This window comes from Panulirus ornatus, chromosome 55 (genome assembly GCF_036320965.1).
Source record: "Panulirus ornatus isolate Po-2019 chromosome 55, ASM3632096v1, whole genome shotgun sequence".
In the NCBI taxonomy this organism is placed as follows: domain Eukaryota; kingdom Metazoa; phylum Arthropoda; class Malacostraca; order Decapoda; family Palinuridae; genus Panulirus; species Panulirus ornatus.
In genome coordinates, this window is record NC_092278.1 from 26,195,135 (window position 1) to 26,219,541 (window position 24,407).

Consider the following 24,407-nt stretch of genomic DNA (forward strand, 5'->3'; position numbering starts at 1 on the left):
CTCTGTGGAAGGTATTAAGAATATATGGTGTGGGAGGAAAGTTGTTAGAAGCAGTGAAAAGTTTTTATCGAGGATGTAAGGCATGTGTACGTGTAGGAAGAGAGGAAAGTGATTGGTTCTCAGTGAATGTAGGTTTGCGGCAGGGGTGTGTGATGTCTCCATGGTTGTTTAATTTGTTTATGGATGGGGTTGTTAGGGAGGTAAATGCAAGAGTTTTGGAAAGAGGGGCAAGTATGAAGTCTGTTGGGGATGAGAGAGCTTGGGAAGTGAGTCAGTTGTTGTTCGCTGATGATACAGCGCTGGTGGCTGATTCATGTGAGAAACTGCAGAAGCTGGTGACTGAGTTTGGTAAAGTGTGTGAAGAAGAAAGTTAAGAGTAAATGTGAATAAGAGCAAGGTTATTAGGTACAGTAGGGTTGAGGGTCAAGTCAATTGGGAGGTGAGTTTGAATGGAGAAAAACTGGAGGAAGTGAAGTGTTTTAGATATCTGGGAGTGGATCTGGCAGCGGATGGAACCATGGAAGCGGAAGTGGATCATAGGGTGGGGGAGGGGGCGAAAATTCTGGGAGCCTTGAAGAATGTGTGGAAGTCGAGAACATTATCTCGGAAAGCAAAAATGGGTATGTTTGAAGGAATAGTGGTTCCAACAATGTTGTATGGTTGCGAGGCGTGGGCTATGGATAGAGTTGTGCGCAGGAGGATGGATGTGCTGGAAATGAGATGTTTGAGGACAATGTGTGGTGTGAGGTGGTTTGATCGAGTAAGTAACGTAAGGGTAAGAGAGATGTGTGGAAATAAAAAGAGCGTGGTTGAGAGAGCAGAAGAGGGTGTTTTGAAATGGTTTGGGCACATGGAGAGAGATGAGTGAGGAAAGATTGACCAAGAGGATATATGTGTCGGAGGTGGAGGGAACGAGGAGAAGAGGGAGACCAAATTGGAGGTGGAAAGATGGAGTGAAAAGATTTTTGTGTGATCGGGGCCTGAACATGCAGGAGGGTGAAAGGAGGGCAAGGAATAGAGTGATTTGGAGCGATGTGGTATACCGGGGTTGACGTGCTGTCAGTGGATTGAATCAAGGCATGTGAAGCGTCTGGGGTAAACCATGGAAAGCTATGTAGGTATGTATATTTGCGTGTGTGGACGTATGTATATACATGTGTATGGGGGGGGTGGGCCATTTCTTTCGTCTGTTTCTTGCGCTACCTCGCAAACGCGGGAGACAGCGACAAAGCAAAAAAAAAAAAAAAAATGTCATATGGAATAGTCTGTTGGGCTTGGTTGTGTATGGTACGTGAGATTTTTTTCAGTACATAGCACATGTTGTCTAGGGACAGGATCAGTGCAAATGAGACCATTAGTCATTTGCTCCTGATGCTCCTTATTATGTGAGGAAAAGCAGAGGCTATCTCATGTCATCTCAATAATACGAGATACGAGTTCATTTGAGCTTTTTCAGTACATTGTATATGACTACTAGAGACAGGAAGAGTGCAAATAAAACCATTAGTTATTTGTTCCTGATGCTTCTTGCTAAGGAAGAAGAAACAGTCAAAGGCTATCTCATGACTTCAAAAAAAAATTAGATAGAATATCTGAGCCTTTTGAATAACAGCACTTGGATTTAACTTTTCATCATAAAGTGTGATCTTATCTGTTGTTATTATTATTATAATTACTATTTTTTTATACTTGATCACCATTTCATGCATTATCACCAGGAACAGGTGAAGAAAGGCCACATTTACTTGGTAAGGATACTCACTGTATGTATGGATCATGGTGAAGTGCCTTAGGATTGGCAGAATGCATGCATAGTGCCATTGTATAAAAAGGCAAAGGGGATAAAGGTGAGTTTTCAAACTACAGAGACATAAGTTTGTTGAGTATTCCTGGGAAACTGTATGTGAGGGTATTGATTGAGAGGGTAAAAGCATGTACAGAGCATCAGATTGGAGACGAGCAGTGTGGTTTCAGAAGTGGTTGAGGATGTGTGGATCAACTGTTTGCTTTGAAGAATGTATGTGAGAAATACTTAGAAAAACAAATGGATTTGTATGTAGCATTTATGGATCTGGAGAAGGCATGTGATGGGGTTGATAGAGATGCTTTGTGGAAGGTCTTTAGAGTTTATGGTGTGGGAGGTAAGTTGCTTGAAGCAGTGAAAAGCTTTTACCAAAGATGTAAGGCTTGTGTACGCATAGGAAGAGAGGAGAGTGATTGGTTCCCAGTGATTGTTGGTCTGTGGCAGGAGTGCGTGATGTTCCCATGGTTGTTTAATTTGTTTACGGATGGGGTTGTTAGGGAGGTTAATGCAAGAGTTTTGGAGAGAGGGGCAGGTATGCAGTCTGTTGGGGATGAGAGGGCTTGGGAAGTGTGTCAGTTGTTGTTCACTGATGATACAGCTGTAGTGGCTGATTCAAGTGAGAAACTGCAGAAGTTGGTGATTGAGTTTGGAAAATGTTTGAAAGGTTAATAGAGATGTGTGGAAATAAAAGGAGTGTGTGTGGTTGAGAGAGCAGAAGAGGGTGTGTTGAAATGAAGGATGGAGTTAAAAAGATTTTGAGTGATCAGGGCCTGAACATACTGCAGGGTGGCAGGCATGCAAGGAATAGAGTTAATTGGAACAATGTGGTATACTGGGGTGGATGTGCTGTCGATGGACTGAACCAGGGCATATGAAACGTCTGGGGTAAACCATGGAAAGGTCTGTGGTGCCTGGATGTGAATAGGGAGCTGTGGTTTTGATGCATTACACATGACCACTAGAGACTGAGTGTGAAAGAATGTGGCCTTTTTTTGTCTCTTTTCTTGGCACTACTTAGCTGAAGCAGGGGGTAAGTTTGAATGGAGAAAAACTGGAGGAAGTAAAGTGTTTTAGATATCTGGGAGTGGATCTGGCGGCGGATGGAACCATGGAAGCGGAAGTGGATCATAGGGTGGGGGAGGGGGCGAAAATTCTGAGAGCCTTGAAGAATGTGTGTAAGTCGAGAACATTATCTCGGAAAGCAAATATGGGTATGTTTGAAGGAATAGTGGTTCCAACAATGTTGTATGGTTGCGAGGCGTGGGCTATGGATAGAGTTGTGCGCAGGAGGATGGATGTGCTGGAAATGAGATGTTTGAGGACACTGTGTGGTGTAAGGTGGTTTGATCGAGTAAGTAACGTAAGGGTAAGAGAGATGTGTGGAAATAAAAAGAGCGTGGTTGAGAGAGCAGAAGAGGGTGTTTTGAAATGGTTTGGGCACATGGAGAGAATGAGTGAGGAAAGATTGACCAAGAGGATATATGTGTCGGAGGTAGAGGGAACAAGGAGAAGAGGGAGACCAAATTGGAGGTGGAAAGATGGAGTGAAAAAGATTTTGTGTGATCGGGGCCTGAACATGCAGGAGGGTGAAAGGAGGGCAAGGAATAGAGTGAATTGGATCAATGTGGTATACCGGGGTTGACGTGCTGTCAGTGGATTGAATCAGGGCATGTGAAGCGTCTGGGGTAAACCATGGAAAGCTGTGTGGGTATGTATATTTGCGTGTGTGGACGTATGTATATACATGTTTATGGGGGGGGGTTGGGCCATTTCTTTCGTCTGTTTCCTTGCGCTACCTCACAAACGCGGGAGACAGCGACAAAGCAGAAAAAAAAATTTATATATATATATATATATATATTATCCCTGGGGATAGGGGAGAAAGAATACTTCCCACGTATTCCCTGCGTGTCGTAGAAGGCGACTAAAAGGGAAGGGAGCGGGGGGCTGGAAATCCTCCCCTCTCAATTTTTTTTTTAATTTTCCAAAAGAAGGAACAGAGAAGGGGGCCAGGTGAGGATATTCCCTCAATGGCCCAGTTCTCTGTTCTTAACGCTACCTCGCTAACGCGGGAAATGGCGAATAGTTTGAAAAAAAAAAAAAAAATATATATATATATATATTTTTTTTTTTTTTTTCAAACTATTCGCCATTTCCCGCGTTAGCGAGGTAGCGTTAAGAACAGAGAACTGGGCCATTGAGGGAATATCCTCACCTGGCCCCCTTCTCTGTTCCTTCTTTTGGAAAATTAAAAAAAAAATTGAGAGGGGAGGATTTCCAGCCCCCCGCTCCCTTCCCTTTTAGTCGCCTTCTACGACACGCAGGGAATACGTGGGAAGTATTCTTTCTCCCCTATCCCCAGGGATAATATATATATATATATATATATAAATTTTTTTTTCTGCTTTGTCGCTGTCTCCCGCGTTTGTGAGGTAGCGCAAGGAAACAGACGAAAGAAATGGCCCAACCCCCCCCCATAAACATGTATATACATACGTCCACACACGCAAATATACATACCCACACAGCTTTCCATGGTTTACCCCAGACGCTTCACATGCCCTGATTCAATCCACTGACAGCACGTCAACCCCGGTATACCACATTGATCCAATTCACTCTATTCCTTGCCCTCCTTTCACCCTCCTGCATGTTCAGGCCCCGATCACACAAAATCTTTTTCACTCCATCTTTCCACCTCCAATTTGGTCTCCCTCTTCTCCTCGTTCCCTCCACCTATGACACATATATCCTCTTGGTCAATCTTTCCTCACTCATTTTCTCCATGTGACCAAACCATTTCAAAACACCCTCATCTGCTCTCTCAACCACGCTCTTTTTATTTCCACACATCTCTCTTACCCTTACGTTACTTACTCGATCAAACCACCTCACACCACACATTGTCCTCAAACATCTCATTTCCAGCACATCCATCCTCCTGCGCACAACTCTATCCATAGTCCATGCCTCGCAACCATACAACATTGTTGGAACCACTATTCCTTCAAACATACCCATTTTTGCTTTCCGAGATAATGTTCTCGACTTCCACACATTCTTCAAGGCTCCCAGAATTTTCGCCCCCTCCCCCACCCTATGATCCACTTCCGCTTCCATGTTTCCATCCGCTGCCAGATCCACTCCCAGATATCTAAAACACTTCACTTCCTCCAGTTTTTCTCCATTCAAACTCACCTCCCAATTGACTTGACCCTCAACCCTACTGTACCTAATATAACCTTGCTCTTATTCACATTTACTCTTAACTTTCTTCTTTCACACACTTTACCAAACTCAGTCACCAGCTTCTGCAGTTTCTCACATGAATCAGCCACCAGCGCTGTATCATCAGCGAACAACAACTGACTCACTTCCCAAGCTCTCTCATCCCCAACAGACTTCATCCTTGCCCCTCTTTCCAAAACTCTTGCATTCACCTCCCTAACAACCCCATCCATAAACAAATTAAACAACCATGGAGACATCACACACCCCTGCCGCAAACCTACATTCACTGAGAACCAATCACTTTCCTCTCTTCCTACACGTACACATGCCTTACATCCTCGATAAAAACTTTTCACTGCTTCTAACAACTTTCCTCCCACACCATATATTCTTAATACCTTCCACAGAGCATCTCTATCAACTCTATCATATGCCTTCTCCAGATCCATAAATGCTACATACAAATCCATTTGCTTTTCTAAGTATTTCTCACATACATTCTTCAAAGCAAACACCTGATCCACACATCCTCTACCACTTCTGAAACCACACTGCTCTTCCCCAATCTGATGCTCTGTACATGCCTTCACCCTCTCAATCAATACCCTCCCATACAATTTGCCAGGAATACTCAACAAACTTATACCTCTGTAATTTGAGCACTCACTCTTATCCCCTTTGCCTTTGTACAATGGCACTATGCACGCATTCCGCCAATCCTCAGGCACCTCACCATGAGTCATACATACATTAAATAACGTTACCAACCAGTCAACAATACAGTCACCCCCTTTTTTAATAAATTCCACTGCAATACCATCCAAACCTGCTGCCTTGCCGGCTTTCATCTTCCGCAAAGCTTTTACTACCTCTCCTCTGTTTACCAAATCATTTTCCCTAACCCTGGCACTTTGCACACCACCTCGACCAAAACACCCTATATCTGCCACTCTATCATCAAACACATTCAACAAACCTTCAAAATACTCACTCCATCTTCTCACATCACCACTACTTGTTATCACCTCCCCATTTGCGCCCTTCACTGAAGTTCCCATTTGCTCCCTTGTCTTACGCACTTTATTTACCTCCTTCCAGAAAGAGACAGGAGGTCAAGAGAAAGGTGCAAAAGGTGAAAAAAAGGGCAAATGAGAGTTGGGGTGAGAAATCCTTCCCTCCTTGTATTAACTTTCTAAAATGGGAAACAGAAGGAGGAGTCAAGCGGGGAGTGCTCATCCTCCTCGAAGGCTCAGAGTGGGGTGCCTAAATGTGTGTGGATGTAACCAAGATGTGAAAAAAGGAGAGATAGGTAGTATGTTTGAGGAAAGGAACCTGGATGTTTTGGCTCTGAGTGAAACGAAGCTCAAGGGTAAAGGGGAAGAGTGGTTTGGGAATGTCTGGGGAGTAAAGTCAGGGGTTAGTGAGAGGACAAGAGCAAGGGAACGAGTAGCAATACTCCTGAAACAGGAGTTGTGGGAGTTTGTGATAGAGTGTAAGAAAGTAAATTCTCGATTAATATGGGTAAAACTGAAAGTTGATGGAGAGAGGTGGGTGATTATTGGTGCATATGCACCTGGGCATGAGAAGAAAGATCAAGAGAGGCAAGTGTTTTGGGAGCAGCTGAATGAGTGTGTTAGTGGTTTTGATGCACGAGACCAGGTTATAGTGATGGGTGATTTGAATGCAAAGGTGAGTAATGTGGCAGTTGAGGGAATAATTGGTATACATGGGGTGTTCAGTGTTGTAAATGGAAATGGTGAAGAGCTTGTAGATTTATGTGCTGAAAAAGGACTGATGATTGGGAATACCTGGTTTAAAAAGCGAGATATACATAAGTATACTTATGTAAGTAGGAGAGATGGCCAGAGAGCGTTATTGGATTACGTGTTAATTGACAGGCGTGCGAAAGAGAGACTTTTGGATGTTAATGTGCTGAGAGGTGCAACTGGAGGGATGTCTGATCATTATCTTGTGGAGGCTAAGGTGAAGATTTGTATGGGTTTTCAGAAAAGAAGAGTGAATGTTGGGGTGAAGAGGGTGGTGAGAGTAAGTGAGCTTGAGAAGGAGACCTGTGTGAGGAAGTACCAGGAGAGACTGAGTACAGAATGGAAAAAGGTGAGAACAATGGAAGTAAGGGGAGTGGGGGAGGAATGGGATGTATTTAGGGAATCAGTGATGGATTGCGCAAAAGATGCTTGTGGCATGAGAAGAGTGGGAGGTGGGTTGATTAGAAAGGGTAGTGAGTGGTGGGATGAAGAAGTAAGAGTATTAGTGAAAGAGAAGAGAGAGGCATTTGGACGATTTTTGCAGGGAAAAAATGCAATTGAGTGGGAGATGTATAAAAGAAAGAGACAGGAGGTCAAGAGAAAGATGCAAGAGGTGAAAAAAAGGGCAAATGAGAGTTGCGGTGAGAGAGTATCATTAAATTTTAGGGAGAATAAAAAGATGTTCTGGAAGGAGGTAAATAAAGTGCGTAAGACAAGGGAGCAAATGGGAACTTCAGTGAGGGGCGCAAATGGGGAGGTGATAACAAGTAGTGGTGATGTGAGAAGGAGATGGAGTGAGTATTTTGAAGGTTTGTTGAATGTGTTTGATGATAGAGTGGCAGATATAGGGTGTTTTGGTCGAGGTGGTGTGCAAAGTGAGAGGGTTAGGAAGAATGATTTGGTAAACAGAGAAGAGGTAGTGAAAGCTTTGCGGAAGATGAAAGCCGGCAAGGCAGCAGGTTTGGATGGTATTGCAGTGGAATTTATTAAAAAAGGGGGTGACTGTATTGTTGACTGGTTGGTAAGGTTATTTAATGTATGTATGACTCATGGTGAGGTGCCTGAGGATTGGCGGAATGCGTGCATAGTGCCATTGTACAAAGGCAAAGGGGATAAGAGTGAGTGCTCAAATTACAGAGGTATAAGTTTGTTGAGTATTCCTGGTAAATTATATGGGAGGGTATTGATTGAGAGGGTGAAGGCATGTACAGAGCATCAGATTGGGGAAGAGCAGTGTGGTTTCAGAAGTGGTAGAGGATGTGTGGATCAGGTGTTTGCTTTGAAGAATGTATGTGAGAAATACTTAGAAAAGCAAATGGATTTGTATGTAGCATTTATGGATCTGGAGAAGGCATGTGATAGAGTTGATAGAGATGCTCTGTGGAAGGTATTAAGAATATATGGTGTGGGAGGAAAGTTGTTAGAAGCAGTGAAAAGTTTTTATCGAGGATGTAAGGCATGTGTACGTGTAGGAAGAGAGGAAAGTGATTGGTTCTCAGTGAATGTAGGTTTGCAGCAGGGGTGTGTGATGTCTCCATGGTTGTTTAATTTGTTTATGGATGGGGTTGTTAGGGAGGTAAATGCAAGAGTTTTGGAAAGAGGGGCAAGTATGAAGTCTGTTGGGGATGAGAGAGCTTGGGAAGTGAGTCAGTTGTTGTTCGCTGATGATACAGCGCTGGTGACTGATTCATGTGAGAAACTGCAGAAGCTGGTGACTGAGTTTGGAAAAGTGTGTGGAAGAAGAAAGTTAAGAGTAAATGTGAATAAGAGCAAGGTTATTAGGTACAGTAGGGTTGAGGGTCAAGTCAATTGGGAGATGAGTTTGAATGGAGAAAAACTGGAGGAAGTGAAGTGTTTTAGATATCTGGGAGTGGATCTGGCAGCGGATGGAACCATGGAAGCGGAAGTGGATCATAGGGTGGGGGAGGGGGCGAAAATCCTGGGGGCCTTGAAGAATGTGTGGAAGTCGAGAACATTATCTCGGAAAGCAAAAATGGGTATGTTTGAAGGAATAGTGGTTCCAACAATGTTGTATGGTTGCGAGGCGTGGGCTATGGATACAGATGTGCGCAGGAGGATGGATGTGCTGGAAATGAGATGTTTGAGGACAATGTGTGGTGTGAGGTGGTTTGATCGAGTGAGTAACGTAAGGGTAAGAGAGATGTGTGGAAATAAAAAGAGCGTGGTTGAGAGAGCAGAAGAGGGTGTTTTGAAGTGGTTTGGGCACATGGAGAGGATGAGTGAGGAAAGATTGACCAAGAGGATATATGTGTCGGAGGTGGAGGGAACAAGGAGAAGAGGTAGACCAAATTGGAGGTGGAAAGATGGAGTAAAAAAGATTTTGTGTGATCGGGGCCTGAACATGCAGGAGGGTGAAAGGAGGGCAAGGAATAGAGTGAATTGGAGCGATGTGGTATACCGGGGTTGATGTGCTGTCAGTGGATTGAATCAAGGCATGTGAAGCGTCTGGGGTAAACCATGGAAAGCTGTGTAGGTATGTATATTTGCGTGTGTGGACGTATGTATATACATGTGTATGGGGGGGTTGGGCCATTTCTTTCGTCTGTTTCCTTGCGCTACCTCGCAAACGCGGGAGACAGCGACAAAGTATAATAAAAAATAATATATATATATATATATATATATATATATATATATATATATATATATATATATATATATATATATATATTTTCTTTTATACATCTCCCACTCAATTGCATTTTTTCCCTGCAAAAATCGTCCAAATGCCTCTCTCTTCTCTTTCACTAATAATCTTACTTCTTCATCCCACCACTCACTACCCTTTCTAATCAACCCACCTCCCACTCTTCTCATGCCACAAGCATTTTTTGCGCAATCCATCACTGATTCCCTAAATTCATCCCATTCCTCCCCCACTCCCCTTACTTCCATTGTTCTCACCTTTTTCCATTTTGTACTCAGTCTCTCCTGGTATTTCCTCACACAAGTCTCCTTCCCAAGCTCACTTACTCTCACCACCCTCTTCACCCCAACATTCACTCTTCTTTTCTGAAAACCCATACAAATCTTCACCTTAGCCTCCACAAGATAATGATCAGACATCCCTCCAGTTGCACCTCTCAGCACATTAACATCCAAAAGTCTCTCTTTCGCGCGCCTGTCAATTAACACATAATCCAATAACGCTCTCTGGCCATCTCTCCTACTTACATACGTATACTTATGTATATCTCGCTTTTTTAACCCTGGGGATAGGGGAGAAAGAATACTTCCCACGTATTCCCTGCATATCATAGAAGGCGACTAAAAGGGGAGGGAGCGAGTGGCTGGAAATCCTCCCCTCTCGCTTTTTTTTTTTAATTTTCTAAAAGAGGGAAGAGAGAAGGGGGCCACGTGAGGATATTCCCTCGAAGGCCCAGTCCTCTGTTCTCAACGCTACCTTCCTAATGCGAGAAATGACGAATAGTATAAAAAATATATATATATATATATATATATATATATATATATATATATATATATATATATATTTTTTTTTTTTTTGTCTCCCGCGTTTGCGAGGTAGAGGAAACAGACGAAAGAAATGGCCCAACCCACCCCCATACACATGTATATACATAAGTCCACACGTGCAAATATACATACCTACACAGCTTTCCATGGTTTACCCCAGACGCTTCACATGCCCCGATTCAATCCACTGACAGCACGTCAACCCCGGTATACCACATCGCTCCAATTCACTCTATTCCTTGCCCTCCTTTCACCCTCCTGCATGTTCAGGCCCCGATCACACAAAATCTTTTTCACTCCATCTTTCCACCTCCAATTTGGTCTCCCTCTTCTCCTCGTTCCCTCCACCTCCGACACATATATCCTCTTGGTCAATCTTTCCTCACTCATTCTCTCCATGTGCCCAAACCATTTCAAAACACCCTCTTCTGCTCTCTCAACCACGCTCTTTTTATTTCCACACATCTCTCTTACCCGTACGTTACTTACTCGATCAAACCACCTCACACCACACATTGTCCTCAAACATCTCATTTCCAGCACATCCATCCTCCTGCACACAACTCTATCCATAGCCCACGCCTCGCAACCATACAACATTGTTGGAACCACTATTCCTTCAAACATACCCATTTTTGCTTTCCGAGATAATGTTCTCGACTTCCACACATTCTTCAAGGCTCCCAGAATTTTCGCCCCCTCCCCCTCCCTATGATCCACTTCCGCTTCCATGGTTCCATCCGCTGCCAGATCCACTCCCAGATATCTAAAACACTTCACTTCCTCCAGTTTTTCTCCATTCAAACTCACCTCCCAATTGACTTGACCCTCAACCCTACTGTACCTAATAACCTTGCTCTTATTCACATTTACTCTTAACTTTCTTCTTTCACACACATTACCAAACTCAGTCACCAGCTTCTGCAGTTTCTTACATGAATCAGCCACCAGCGCTGTATCATCAGCGAACAACAACTGACTCACTTCCCAAGCTCTCTCATCCCCAACAGACTTCATACTTGCCCCTCTTTCCAAAACTCTTGCATTCACCTCCCTAACAACCCCATCCATAAACAAATTAAACAACCATGGAGACATCACACACCCCTGCCGCAAACCTACATTCACTGAGAACCAATCACTTTCCTCTCTTCCTACACGTACACATGCCTTACATCCTCGATAAAAACTTTTCACTGCTTTTAACAACTTGCCTCCCACACCATATATTCTTAATACCTTCCACAGAGCATCTCAATCAACTCTATCATATGCCTTCTCCAGATCCATAAATGCTACATACAAATCCATTTGCTTTTCTAAGTATTTCTCACATACATTCTTCAAAGCAAACACCTGATCCACACATCCTCTACCACTTCTGAAACCACACTGCTCTTCCCCAATCTGATGCTCTGTACATGCCTTCACCCTCTCAATCAATACCCTCCCATATAATTTACCAGGAATACTCAACAAACTTATACCTCTGTAATTTGAGCACTCACTCTTATCCCCTTTGCCTTTGTACAATGGCACTATGCACGCATTCCGCCAATCCTCAGGCACCTCACCATGAGTCATACATACATTAAATAACCTTACCAACCAGTCAACAATACATTCACCCCCTTTTTTAATAAATTCCACTGCAATACCATCCAAACCTGTTGCCTTGCCGGCTTTCATCTTCCGCAAAGCTTTTACTACCTCTTCTCTGTTTACCAAATCATTTTCCCTAACCCTCTCACTTTGCACACCACCTCGACCAAAACACCCTATATCTGCCACTCTATCATCAAACACATTCAACAAACCTTCAAAATACTCACTCCATCTCCTTCTCACATCACCACTACTTGTTATCACCTCCCCATTTGCGCCCTTCACTGAAGTTCCCATTTGCTCCCTTGTCTTACGCACTTTATTTACCTCCTTCCAGAACATCTTTTTATTTTCCCTAAAATTTAATGATACTCTCTCACCCCAACTCTCATTTGCCCTTTTTTTCACCTCTTGCACCTTTCTCTTGACCTCCTGTCTCTTTCTTTTATACATCTCCCACTCAATTGCATTTTTTCCCTGCAAAAATCGTCCAAATGCCTCTCTCTTCTCTTTCACTAATACTCTTACTTCTTCATCCCACCACTCACTACCCTTTCTAATCAACCCATCTCCCACTCTTCTCATGCCACAAGCATCTTTTGCGCAATCCATCACCGATTCCCTAAATACATCCCATTACTCCCCCACTCCCCTTACTTCCATTGTTCTCACCTATATATATATATATATGTATATATATATATATATATATATATATATATATATATATATATATATATATATATATATATATATATTTTTTTTTTATACTTTGTCGCTGTCTCCCGCGTTTGCGAGGTAGCGCAAGGAAACAGACGAAAGAAATGGCCCAACCCCCCCCATACACATGTACATACACACGTCCACACACGCAAATATACATACCTACACAGCTTTCCATGGTTTACCCCGGACGCTTCACATGCCTTGATTCAATCCACTGACAGCACGTCAACCCCTGTATACCACATCGCTCCAATTCACTCTATTCCTTGCCCTCCTTTCACCCTCCTGCATGTTCAGGCCCCGATCACACAAAATCCTTTTCACTCCATCTTTCCACCTCCAATGCAAGAGTCTTGGAAAGAGGGGCAAGTATGAAGTCTGTTGGGGATGAGAGAGCTTGGGAAGTGAGTCAGTGGTTGTTTGCTGATGATACAGCGCTGGTGGCGGATTCATGTGAGAAACTGCAGAAGCTGGTGACGGAGTTTGGTAAAGTGTGTGGAAGAAGAAAGTTAAGAGTAAATGTGAAAAAGAGCAAGGTTATTAGGTACAGTAGGGTTGAGGGCCAAGTCAATTGGGAGGTGAGTTTGAATGGAGAAAAACTGGAGGAAGTGAAGTGTTTTAGATATCTGGGAGTGGATCTGTCAGCGGATGGAACCATGGAAGCGGAAGTGGATCATAGGGTGGGGGAAGGGGCGAAAATTTTGGGAGCCTTGAAAAATGTGTGGAAGTCGAGAACATTATCCCGGAAAGCAAAAATGGGTATGTTTGAAGGAATAGTAGTTCCAACAATGTTGTATGGTTGCGAGGCGTGGGATATGGATAGAGTTGTGCGCAGGAGGATGGATGTGCTGTAAATGAGATGTTTGAGGACAATGTGTGGTGTGAGGTGGTTTGATCGAGTAAGTAACGTAAGGGTAAGAGAGATGTGTGGAAATAAAAAGAGCGTGGTTGAGAGAGCAGAAGAAGGTGTTTTGAAATGGTTTGGGCACATGGAGAGAATGAGTGAGGAAAGATTGACCAAGAGGATATATGTGTCGGAGGTGGAGGGAACGAGGAGAAGAGGGAGACCAGAGTGGAGGTGGAAAGATGGAGTGAAAAGGATTTTGTGTGATCGGGGCCTGAACATATATATATATATTTATATATATATATATATTTTTTTTTTTTTTTTATACTTTGTCGCTGTCTCCCGCGTTTGCGAGGTAGCGCAAGGAAACAGACGAAAGAAATGGCCCAACCCACCCCCTTACACATGTATATACATACGTCCACACACGCAAATATACATAACTACACAGCTTTCCATGGTTTACCCCAGACGCTTCACACGCCTTGATTTAATCCACTGACAGCACGTCAACCCCGGTATACCACATCGCTCCAATTCACTCTATTCCTTGCCCTCCTTTCACCCTCCTGCATGTTCAGGCCCCGATCACACAAAATCTTTTTCACTCCATCTTTCCACCTCCAATTTGGTCTCCCTCTTCTCCTTGCTCCCTCCACCTCCGACACATATATCCTCTTGGTCAATCTTTCCTCACTCATCCTCTCCATGTGCCCAAACCACTTCAAAACACCCTCTTCTGCTCTCTCAACCACGCTCTTTTTATTTCCACACATCTCTCTTACCCTTACGTTACTCACTCGATCAAACCACCTCACACCACACATTGTCCTCAAACATCTCATTTCCAGCACATCCATCCTCCTGCGCACATCTCTATCCATAGCCCATGCCTCGCAACCATACAACATTGTTGGAACTACTATTCCTTCAAACATACCCATTTTTGCTTTCCGAGATAATGTTCTCGACTTCCACACATTCTTCAAGGCCCCCAGAATTTTCGCCCCCTCCCCCACCCTATGATTCACTTCCGCTTCCATGGTTCCATTCGCTGCCAGATCCACTCCCAGATATCTAAAACACTTCACTTCCTCCAGTTTTTCTCCATTCAAACTCACCTCCCAATTGACTTGACCCTCAACCCTACTGTACCTAATAACCTTGCTCTTATTCACATTTACTCTTAACTTTCTTCTTCCACACACTTTACCAAACTCAGTCACCAGCTTCTGCAGTTTCTCACATGAATCAGCCACCAGCGCTGTATCATCAGCGAACAACAACTGACTCACTTCCCAAGCTCTCTCATCCCCAACAGACTTCATACTTGCCCCTCTTTCCAAAACTCTTGCATTTACCTCCCTAACAACCCCATCCATAAACAAATTAAACAACCATGGAGACATCACACACCCCTGCCGCAAACCTACATTCACTGAGAACCAATCACTTTCCTCTCTTCCTAAACGTACACATGCCTTACATCCTCGATAAAAACTTTGCTTCTAACAACTTTCCTCCCACACCATATATTCTTAATACCTTCCACAGAGCATCTCTATCAACTCTATCATATGCCTTCTCCAGATCCATAAATGCTACATGCAAATCCATTTGCTTTTCTAAGTATTTCTCACATACATTCTTCAAAGCAAACACCTGATCCACACATCCTCTACCACTTCTGAAACCACACTGCTCTTCCCCAATCTGATGCTCTGTACATGCCTTCACCCTCTCAATCAATACCCTCCCATATAATTTACCAGGAATACTCAACAAACTTATACCTCTGTAATTTGAGCACTCACTCTTATCCCCTTTGCCTTTGTACAATGGCACTATGCACGCATTCCGCCAATCCTCAGGCACCTCACCATGAGTCATACATACATTAAATAGCCTTACCAACCAGTCAACAATACATTCACCCCCTTTTTTAATAAATTCCACTGCAATACCATCCAAACCTGTTGCCTTGCCGGCTTTCATCTTCCGCAAAGCTTTTACTACCTCTTCTCTGTTTACCAAATCATTTTCCCTAACCCTCTCACTTTGCACACCACCTCGACCAAAACACCCTATATCTGCCACTCTATCATCAAACACATTCAACAAACCTTCAAAATACTCACTCCATCTCCTTCTCACATCACCACTACTTGTTATCACCTCCCCATTTGCGCCCTTCACTGAAGTTCCCATATATATTTTTTTTTAAACTATTTGCCATTTCCCGCATTTATGGATGGGGTTGTTAGGGAGGTGAATGCAAGAGTTTTGGAAAGAGGGGCAAGTATTAAGTCTGTTGGGGATGAGAGAGCTTGGGAAGTGAGTCAGTTGCTGTTCGCTGATGATACAGCGCTGGTGGCTGATTCATGTGAGAAACTGCAGAAGCTGGTGACTGAGTTTGGTAAAGTGTGTGAAAGAAGAAAGTTAAGAGTAAATGTGAATAAGAGCAAGGTTATTAGGTACAGTAGGGTTGAGGATCAAGTCAATTGGGAGGTGAGTTTGAATGGAGAAAAACTGGAGGAAGTGAAGTGTTTTAGATATCTGGGAGTGGATCTGGCAGCGGATGGAACCATGGAAGCGGAAGTGGATCATAGGGTGAGGGAGGGGGCGAAAATTCTGGGAGCCTTGAAGAATGTGTGGAAGTCGAGAACATTATCTCGGAAAGCAAAAATGGGTATGTTTGAAGGAATAGTGGTTCCAAGAATGTTGTATGGTTGCGAGGCATGGGCTATGGATAGAGTTGTGCGCAGGAGGATGGATGTGCTGGAAATGAGATGTTTGAGGACAATATGTGGTGTGAGGTGGTTTGATCGAGTAAGTAACGTAAGGGTAAGAGAGATGTGTGGAAATAAAAAGAGCGTGGTTGAGAGAGCAGAAGAGGGTGTTTTGAAATGGTTTGGGCACATGGAGAGAATGAGTGAGGAAAGATTGACCAAGAGGATATATGTGTCGGAGGTGGAGGGAACGAGGAGAAGAGGGAGACCAAATTGGAGGTGGAAAGATGGAGTGAAAAAGATTTTGTGTGATCGGGTCCTGAACATGCAGGAGGGTGAAAGGAGGGCAAGGAATAGAGTGAATTGGAGCGATGTGGTATACCGGGGTTGACGTGCTGTCAGTGGATTGAATCAAGGCATGTGAAGCGTCTGGGGTAAACCATGGAAAGCTGTGTAGGTATGTATATTTGCGTGTTTGGACGTATGTATGTACATGTGTATGATGGTGGGTTGGGCCATTTCTTTTGTCTGTTTCCTTGCGCTACCTCGCAAACGCGGGAGACAGCGACAAAAAAAAAAAAATATATATATTTTTTTTTTTATACTTTTTATATATATATATATATATATATATATATATATATATATATATATATATATATGAGTGGATGGGCCATTCTTCATCTGCCTCTTGGCACTACCTTGCTTATGCAGTAAATTTCAATCAAGTATAATGAATAAAATGAATAAGATAAAGGTGTACATACATTTGCTTTCCTCATACCTTTCTCATACCACTTGCATCTTTTACACATGCCATCACTGCTTCCTTAAATACATCCCATTCCTCACCTACTCCCCTCATGTCATTTGCTCTCACCTTTTGCCATTCTACTCTCAGTGTCTTTTGGTACTTTCTCACATAAGTCTTTCCAGGCTCACTTACTCTCCCCTATTTTCTCTCTTCTTGAATGAAAACCTCAACAAATCTTCACCTTCACATTTGGAAGATAGTGATCAGACATCCCCCCAGTGAGTGGTGGGGTGAAGAAGTAGAGTTGTTAGTGAAAGAGAAAAGAGAGGCGTTTGGACAATACTTTAAGGAAGGAGTATAAATGATTGGGAGATGTATAAGAGAAAGCAAGGGTTGAAAAAGAGGGCAAATGAGAGGTGAGAGAGTATCATAAACTTTAGGGAGAATATAAAGCTGTTTTGGAAGGAGGTAAAGAACATGCTTAAAACAAGAGAACAAATGGGAACATTAGTGAAGGGGGCAAGAGGGCATTGATAACAGATAGTGATGGAGATGGTGTGAGTATTTGGAAGGTTTGTAATGTGTTTTATGATAGAGTTGCAAATGTAGGGTGTTTGGTTGGAGTGTTGTACAAGGTGAGAGTGGTCAGGAAGAATAGTTTGGTTAAGGAAGAAGAGGTGGTGAAAGAATTGTGGAAGATGAAATCTGGCAAAGCGATGGGTTTGGATGGTATTGCGGTTGAATTAATTAAGAAGGGGTGACTGTTGTTGATTGGTTTGTAAGGATATTCAGTATATGTGTGGATCATTGTAATGTGCCTGAGGAATGGCAGAATGCATGTATAGTGCCATTGTACAAAGGCAAAGGGGATAAAGGTGTGTGTTCAAACTACAGAGGCATACATTTGTTGAGGATTCCTGGAAAGTTGTATGAGAGGATGAAGGTATGTACAGAGCATGAGATTGGGGAGGAGCAGTGTGGTTTCATAAGTGGTAGAGGATGTGTGAATCAGGTGTTTGCTTTGAAGAATTTATGTAGGAAATACTTAGAGTAACTGATGGATTTGTATGCAGCATCTATGGATCTGGAGAAGGCATATGATTGGGTTGATAGAGATGCTTTGTGGAAGGTGTTAGAAGTATATGGTGTGGGAGGTAAGCTGCTAGCAGTGAGAAGATTTTTCAAGGCTGTAAGGTATGTATACAGGTAGGAAGAGAGGAGAGTGATTGATTCACAGTGAAGGTTGGTCTGCTGCAGGGGTTTTTGATGTCCCCATGTTTGTTTAATTTGTTTATGGATGGGGTGGTTAGGAAGGTAAATGCAAGAGTTTTTGTGGAGGGGTGAGTGTACAGTCTGTTAGGGATGAGAGGGCCTAGTAAGTGAGTATGCTGTTGATTGTCAATGATATAACTCTGGTGGTTGTCGAGTGAGAAACTGCAGAAGTTAGTGACTGAGTGGAAAAGTATATGAAAGGAGGAAATAAAGAGTAAATGTGAATAAGAGCAAGGTTATTATGTTCAGCATGGTTGAGGACAAGTTAGTTGGGATATAAGTTTGAATGGAGAAATATTGGAGGAAGTGGAGTATTTTAGATATCTAGGGGTAAATTTGGCAGTGAATGGAACCATGGAAGTGGAAGTGCATCATAGGGTGGAGGATAGGGCGAAGGTTCTAGGAGCGACGAAGAATGTATGGAAAGAGAGAACTTTATCTAGGAGAGCAAAAATGGGTATGTTTGAAGGAATAGAAGTTCCAACAATATTAAATGGTTAGGAGGCATAGGCTATAGATAGGGTTGTACGGAGGGTGGACGTGTTGGAAATGAAATGTTTCAGGACAATATGTGGTGTGAGGTGGTTTGATCGAGTAAGTAATGAAAGGGTAAGAGAGATGTGTGGTAGTAAAAAGAGTGTGGTAGAGAGAGCAGAAGAGGGTGTATTGAAATGGTTTAGTCACATGGAGAGGATGAGTGAAGAAATATTGACAAAGAGAATATATATGTCAGAAGTAGAGGGAACAAGAAGTGGGAGACCAAACTGGAAGTGGAAGGATGGAGTGAAAAAGATTTTGAGCAATAGGGGCCTGAACATACAGGAGGGTGAAAGGTGTGCAAGGAACAGAGTGAATTGGAATGATGTGGTATACCAGGGTCGATGTGCTGTCAATGGATTGAACCAGGGCATGTGAAGCATCTGGGGTAAACCATGGAAATTTTTGTCCTCAAACATTTCATTTCCAACACATCCACCCTCCTCCTCTGAACCCTACCTATAGCCCATGCCTCGCAACCATATAAGAGTTGGAACCACCGTTCCTTCAAACATACCCATTTTTTGCACTCAAAGATAACGTTCTCGCCTTCCACACATTCTTCAGTGCTCCCAGAACCTTCGCCCCTCCCCCACCTTGTGACTCACTTCCACTTCCATAGTTCCATCTGCTGCTAAATCCACTCCCAAATATCTGAAACACTTCACGTCCTCCAGTTTTTCTTCATTCAAACTTACCTCCCAATTGACTTCTCCCTCAGCCCTACTGAACCTAATAATCGTGCTCTTATCTACATTTACTCCCAACTTTCTTCTTTCTCACACTTCACCAAACTCTGTCACCAACTTCTGCAGTTTCTCACCCGAATCAGCCACCAGCACTGCATCATCATCAAACAACAATTGACTCACTTCCCAAACCCTCTCATCCACAGTAGACTGCATTCTTGCCCCTCTCTCCAAAACTCATGCATTCACCTCCCTAACCACCCCATCCATAAACAAATTAAACAACCATGGAGACATATCGCACCCCTGCCGCAAATTGACATTCACTGGAAACCAATCACTTTCCTCTCTTCTCACTTGTATACATGCCTTACATCCTTGGTAAAAACTTTTCTGCTTTTAGCAACTTACTTCCCACACCTTACAGTCTTAAAACTTTCCACAAATCATCTCTATCAACCCTATCATATGCCTTCTCCAGATCCATAAATGTTACATACAAATCCATCTGTTTTTCTCATTCTTCAAAGCAAACACCTGATCCACAAATCCTCTACCTTTTCTGAAACCACACTGCTCTTCCCCAATCTGATGCTTTGTACATGCCTTTACCCTCTCAATCAATACCTTCCCACATAATGAGAGCAAATGATGTAAGGGGAGTAGGGGAGGAATGGGATGTATTTTGGGAAGCAATGATGGCTTGCACAAAAGATGCATGTAGCATGGGAAAGATGGGAGGTGGGCAGATTAGAAAGGGTAGTGAGTGGTGGGAGGAAGAGTAAGATTGTTAGTGAAAGAGAAGAGAGAGGCGTTTGGACCATTTTTGCATTGACAGTGCATTGACCCCTGTATACAACATCATTCCATTTCACTCTTTTCTGTGCACATCTTTCACCCTACTGTATGTTTAGGCCCTGATTGCTTACAGTCTTTTTCTCTCCATCCTTTCACCTCCAATTTGGTCTCCCACTTCTCCATGTTCCCTTCGCTTTTTACACTTTTTTTTTTTTTTTTTTTTTTTTGGCCGCTGTCTCCCATGTTTGCGAGATAGCGCAAGGAAACAGACGAAAGAAATGGCCTAACCCACCCCCATACACATGTATATACATACGTCCACACACGCAAATATACATACCTACACAGCTTTCCATGGTTTACCCCAGACGCTTCACATGCCTTGATTCAATCCACTGACAGCACGTCAACCCCGGTATACCACATCGCTCCAATTCACTCTATTCCTTGCCCTCCTTTCACCCTCCTGCATGTTCAGGACCCGATCACACAAAATCTTTTTCACTCCATCTTTCCACCTCCAATTTGGTCTCCCTCTTCTCCTCGTTCCCTCCACCTCCGACACATATATCCTCTTGGTCAATCTTTCCTCACTCATTCTCTCCATGTGCCCAAACCATTTCAAAACACCCTCTTCTGCTCTCTCAACCACGCTCTTTTTATTTCCACACATCTCTCTTACCCTTACGTTACTTACTCGATCAAACCACCTCACAACTCACATTGTCCTCAAACATCTCATTTCCAGCACATCCATCCTCCTGCGCACAACTCTATCCATAGCCCACGCCTCGCAACCATACAACATTGTTGGTACCACTATTCCTTCAAACATACCCATTTTTGCTTTCCGAGATAATGTTCTCGACTTCCACACATTCTTCAAGGCTCCCTGAATTTTTGCCCCCTCCCCCACCCTATGATCCACTTCTGCTTCCTTGGTTCCATCCGCTGCCAGATCCACTCCCAGATATATAAAACACTTCACTTCCTCCATTTTTTCTCCATTCAAACTCACCTCCCAATTGACTTGACCCTCAACCCTACTGTACCTAATAACCTTGCTCTTATTCACATTTACTCTTAACTTTCTTCTTTCACACACTTTACCAAACTCAGTCACCAGCTTCTGCAGTTTCTCACATGAATCAGCCACCAGCGCTGTATCATATATATCCACACATATCCACTTTATCAACCTTTCCGCACTCATTCTCTCCATATGTCCAAACCATCTCAACAACCTTCATCTGCTTTCTTAACCACGCTCTTTATTACCACACATGTCTCTTACCCTTTCATTACTCACTTGATCAAACCACCTCACACCACATATTGTCATCAAATGCCTCATTTCTGGCACGTCCACCTTCCTCTGCACAACCCATGCCTCGCAACTTTCTTCTTTCTTTCTTTTCTTTCAAACTGCCCGCCATTTCCCGCACCAGCGAGGTAGCGTTAAGAACAGAGGACTGGGCCTTTGAGGGAATACCCTCACCTGGCCCAATTCTCTGTTCCTTCTTTTGGAAAAAAAAAAAAAACTATGTGATATTTTTGGAACTACTGATCCTTCAAACCTACCCATTTTTCCTCACCAAGAGAACATTCTCTCTTTCCACATATATTATTCACTGAGTAATGTGTGGAAAGAAAGGTTGCTATTTGGGAGGGCAAAAATGGGTATGTTTGCAGGTAAAATATTCGTATTTTAAGGCCTCACTTGATAAGTCAAAATATTTTACTTCTAATTTGTATAGTTCACAGCGCACAGAAATTTCTCGTAATCAGATGTGCTTTTTTCAGGACTGTTTAAGCATAGAGAGGTTAGTTTTCTATATTTTGCTAAGATATTTAATCATGTCTTTTGATTTCAGTATGATCTTCATGATGCAACCCTTCATATCCTAACTCAGACAGAGTCCTGCACGCCTTTAGGATCATTACTGGTGGATATTGTATTGGCATCGCCAGGACAAGATGTTTTGAGCATAGCGGTAAATTTTGATTGATGCTTTTTATTTATTTTCATGTTCACCATTTCCTGCATCAGCAAAGTAGTGCCAGGAACAGAAGAAATGGCCTTATTCACAAACATCCACTCTAGCTGTCATGTATAATGCACCAAAACCAGAGCCCCCATCCACAACCAGGCCCCACAAACCTTTCCATTTTTTCCCATTGTTGCTTTACATACTCTGGTCCAGCATGATGTCCCCTGTACACCACATCATTCCAGTTAGATGTATCTCTTACACATCTAACACCCTCCTGTATGCTCAGGCCTCAAACCCTCAAAGTATCTTTCATTCCCCCCTTCCACCTTCTTGTTTTCCCATTTTCATTGTTTTCTCTGCTTCAGATGTGTATTCCCTAATGGTCATTCTTTCCTCATTCATCCTCTCCTGTGCTCATAACATTTCAGCACACCCATTCAGCTCTCTTGTGCACACCTCTGTTGCTACCACACCACTCTGTTAACCTACAGCTGGCAGCGTGCTGCAGGGTACAAAGGCAAAGGGGATAAAAGTGAGTGTTCAAATTACAGAGGTATAAGTTGTTGAAAATTCCTGGGAAATTATATGGGGGGGTATTGATTGAGAGTGTGAAGGCATGTACAGAGCATCAGATTGGGGAAGCGCAGTGTGGTTTCAAAAGTTGAAGAGGATGTGTGGAGCAGGTGTTTGAAGAATGTTTGTGAGAAATAGAAAAGCAAATGGATTTGTATGTAGCATTTATGGATCTGGAGAAGGCATATGCTCTGTGGAAGGTGTTAAGAATATATGGGGTGGGGGCAAGTTGTTAGAAGCAGTGAAAAGTTTTTATCGAGGATGTAAGGCATGTGTACATGTAGGAAGAGAGGAAAGTGATTGGTTCTCAGTGAATGTAGGTTTGCGGCAGGGGTGTGTGATGTCTCCATGGTTGTTTAATTTGTTATGGATGGGGTTGTTAGGGAGGTGAATGAAAGAGTTTTGGAAAGAGGGGCAAGTATGCAGTCTGTTGTGGATGAGAGAGCTTGGGAAGTGAGTTAGTTGTTGTTCGCTGATGATACAGCGCTGGTGGCTGATTCTTGTGAGAAACTGCAGAAGCTGGTGACTGAGTTTGGTAAAGTGTGTGTAAGAAGAAAGCTGAAAGTAAAAGTGAATAACAGCAAGGTCATTAGGTACAGTAGGGTTGAGGGACAAGTCAATTGGGAGGTAAGTTTGAATGGAGAAAAAGTGGAGGAAGTGAAGTGTTTTAGATAACTGGGAGTGGATTTGGCAGCGGATGGAACCATGGAAGTGGAAGTAAATCATAGGGTGGGGGAGGGAGCAAAAGTTCTGGGAGCCTTGAAGAATGTGTGGAAGTCGAGAACATTATCTCGGAAAGCAAAAATGGGTATGTTTGAAGGAATATTGGTTCCAACAATGTTATATGGTTGCGAGGCATGGGCTGTAGTTGTGCGGAGGAGGGTGGATGTGCTGGAAATAAGATGTTTGAGGACAATATGTGGTGTGAGGTGGTTTGATCAGGTACGTAATAATAGGGTAAGAGAGATGTGTGGTAATTAAAAGAGTGTGGTTGAGAGAGCAGAAGAGGGTGTTTTGAAATGGTTTGGTCACATGGAGAGAATGAGTGAGGAAAGATTGACTAAGAGGATATATGTGTCAGAGGCGGGGGGAACGAGGAGAAGTGGGAGACCAAATTGGAGGTGGAAAGATGGAGTGAAAAAGATTTTGAGTGATCGGTGCCTGAACATGCAGGAGGGTGAAAGGTGTGCAAGGAATAGAGTGAATTGGAACGATGTGGTATACCGGGGTCGATGTGCTGTCAGTGGATTGAACCAGGGCGTGTGAAGCGTCTGGGGTAAACCATGGAAAGTTGTGTGGGGCCTGGATGTGGAAAGGGAGCTGTGGTTTTGGTGCATTATTACATGACAGCTAGAGACTGAGTGTGAACGAATGTAGCATTTGTTGTCTTATCCTAGCACTACCTCGTGCACATGCGGGGAGAGGGGGTTCTTATTTCATGTGTGGCGGGGTGGCGATGGGAATGAATAAAGGCAGACAGTATGAATCATGTACATGTATATATATGTATATGTCTGTGTGTGCATATGTATGTATACGTTGAGATGTATAGGTATGTATATGTGCGTGTGTGGACGTGTATGT

At 43.1% G+C, this 24,407-nt stretch overlaps 1 protein-coding gene across 6 annotated transcripts in view; it reads left to right on the forward strand.

Annotated features, from left to right (window-relative positions):
* The window catches only part of LOC139765613 (uncharacterized), a 244,706-nt gene that overhangs the window by 49,838 nt on the left and 170,461 nt on the right, over positions 1–24,407 (forward strand). For all 6 annotated transcript variants that reach the window (XM_071693272.1, XM_071693273.1, XM_071693275.1 and 3 more), the window contains exon 8: positions 22,131–22,250. In XM_071693272.1, the coding sequence (XP_071549373.1) occupies positions 22,131–22,250 (120 nt within the window). The remainder of the gene's footprint in view (positions 1–22,130; positions 22,251–24,407) is intronic.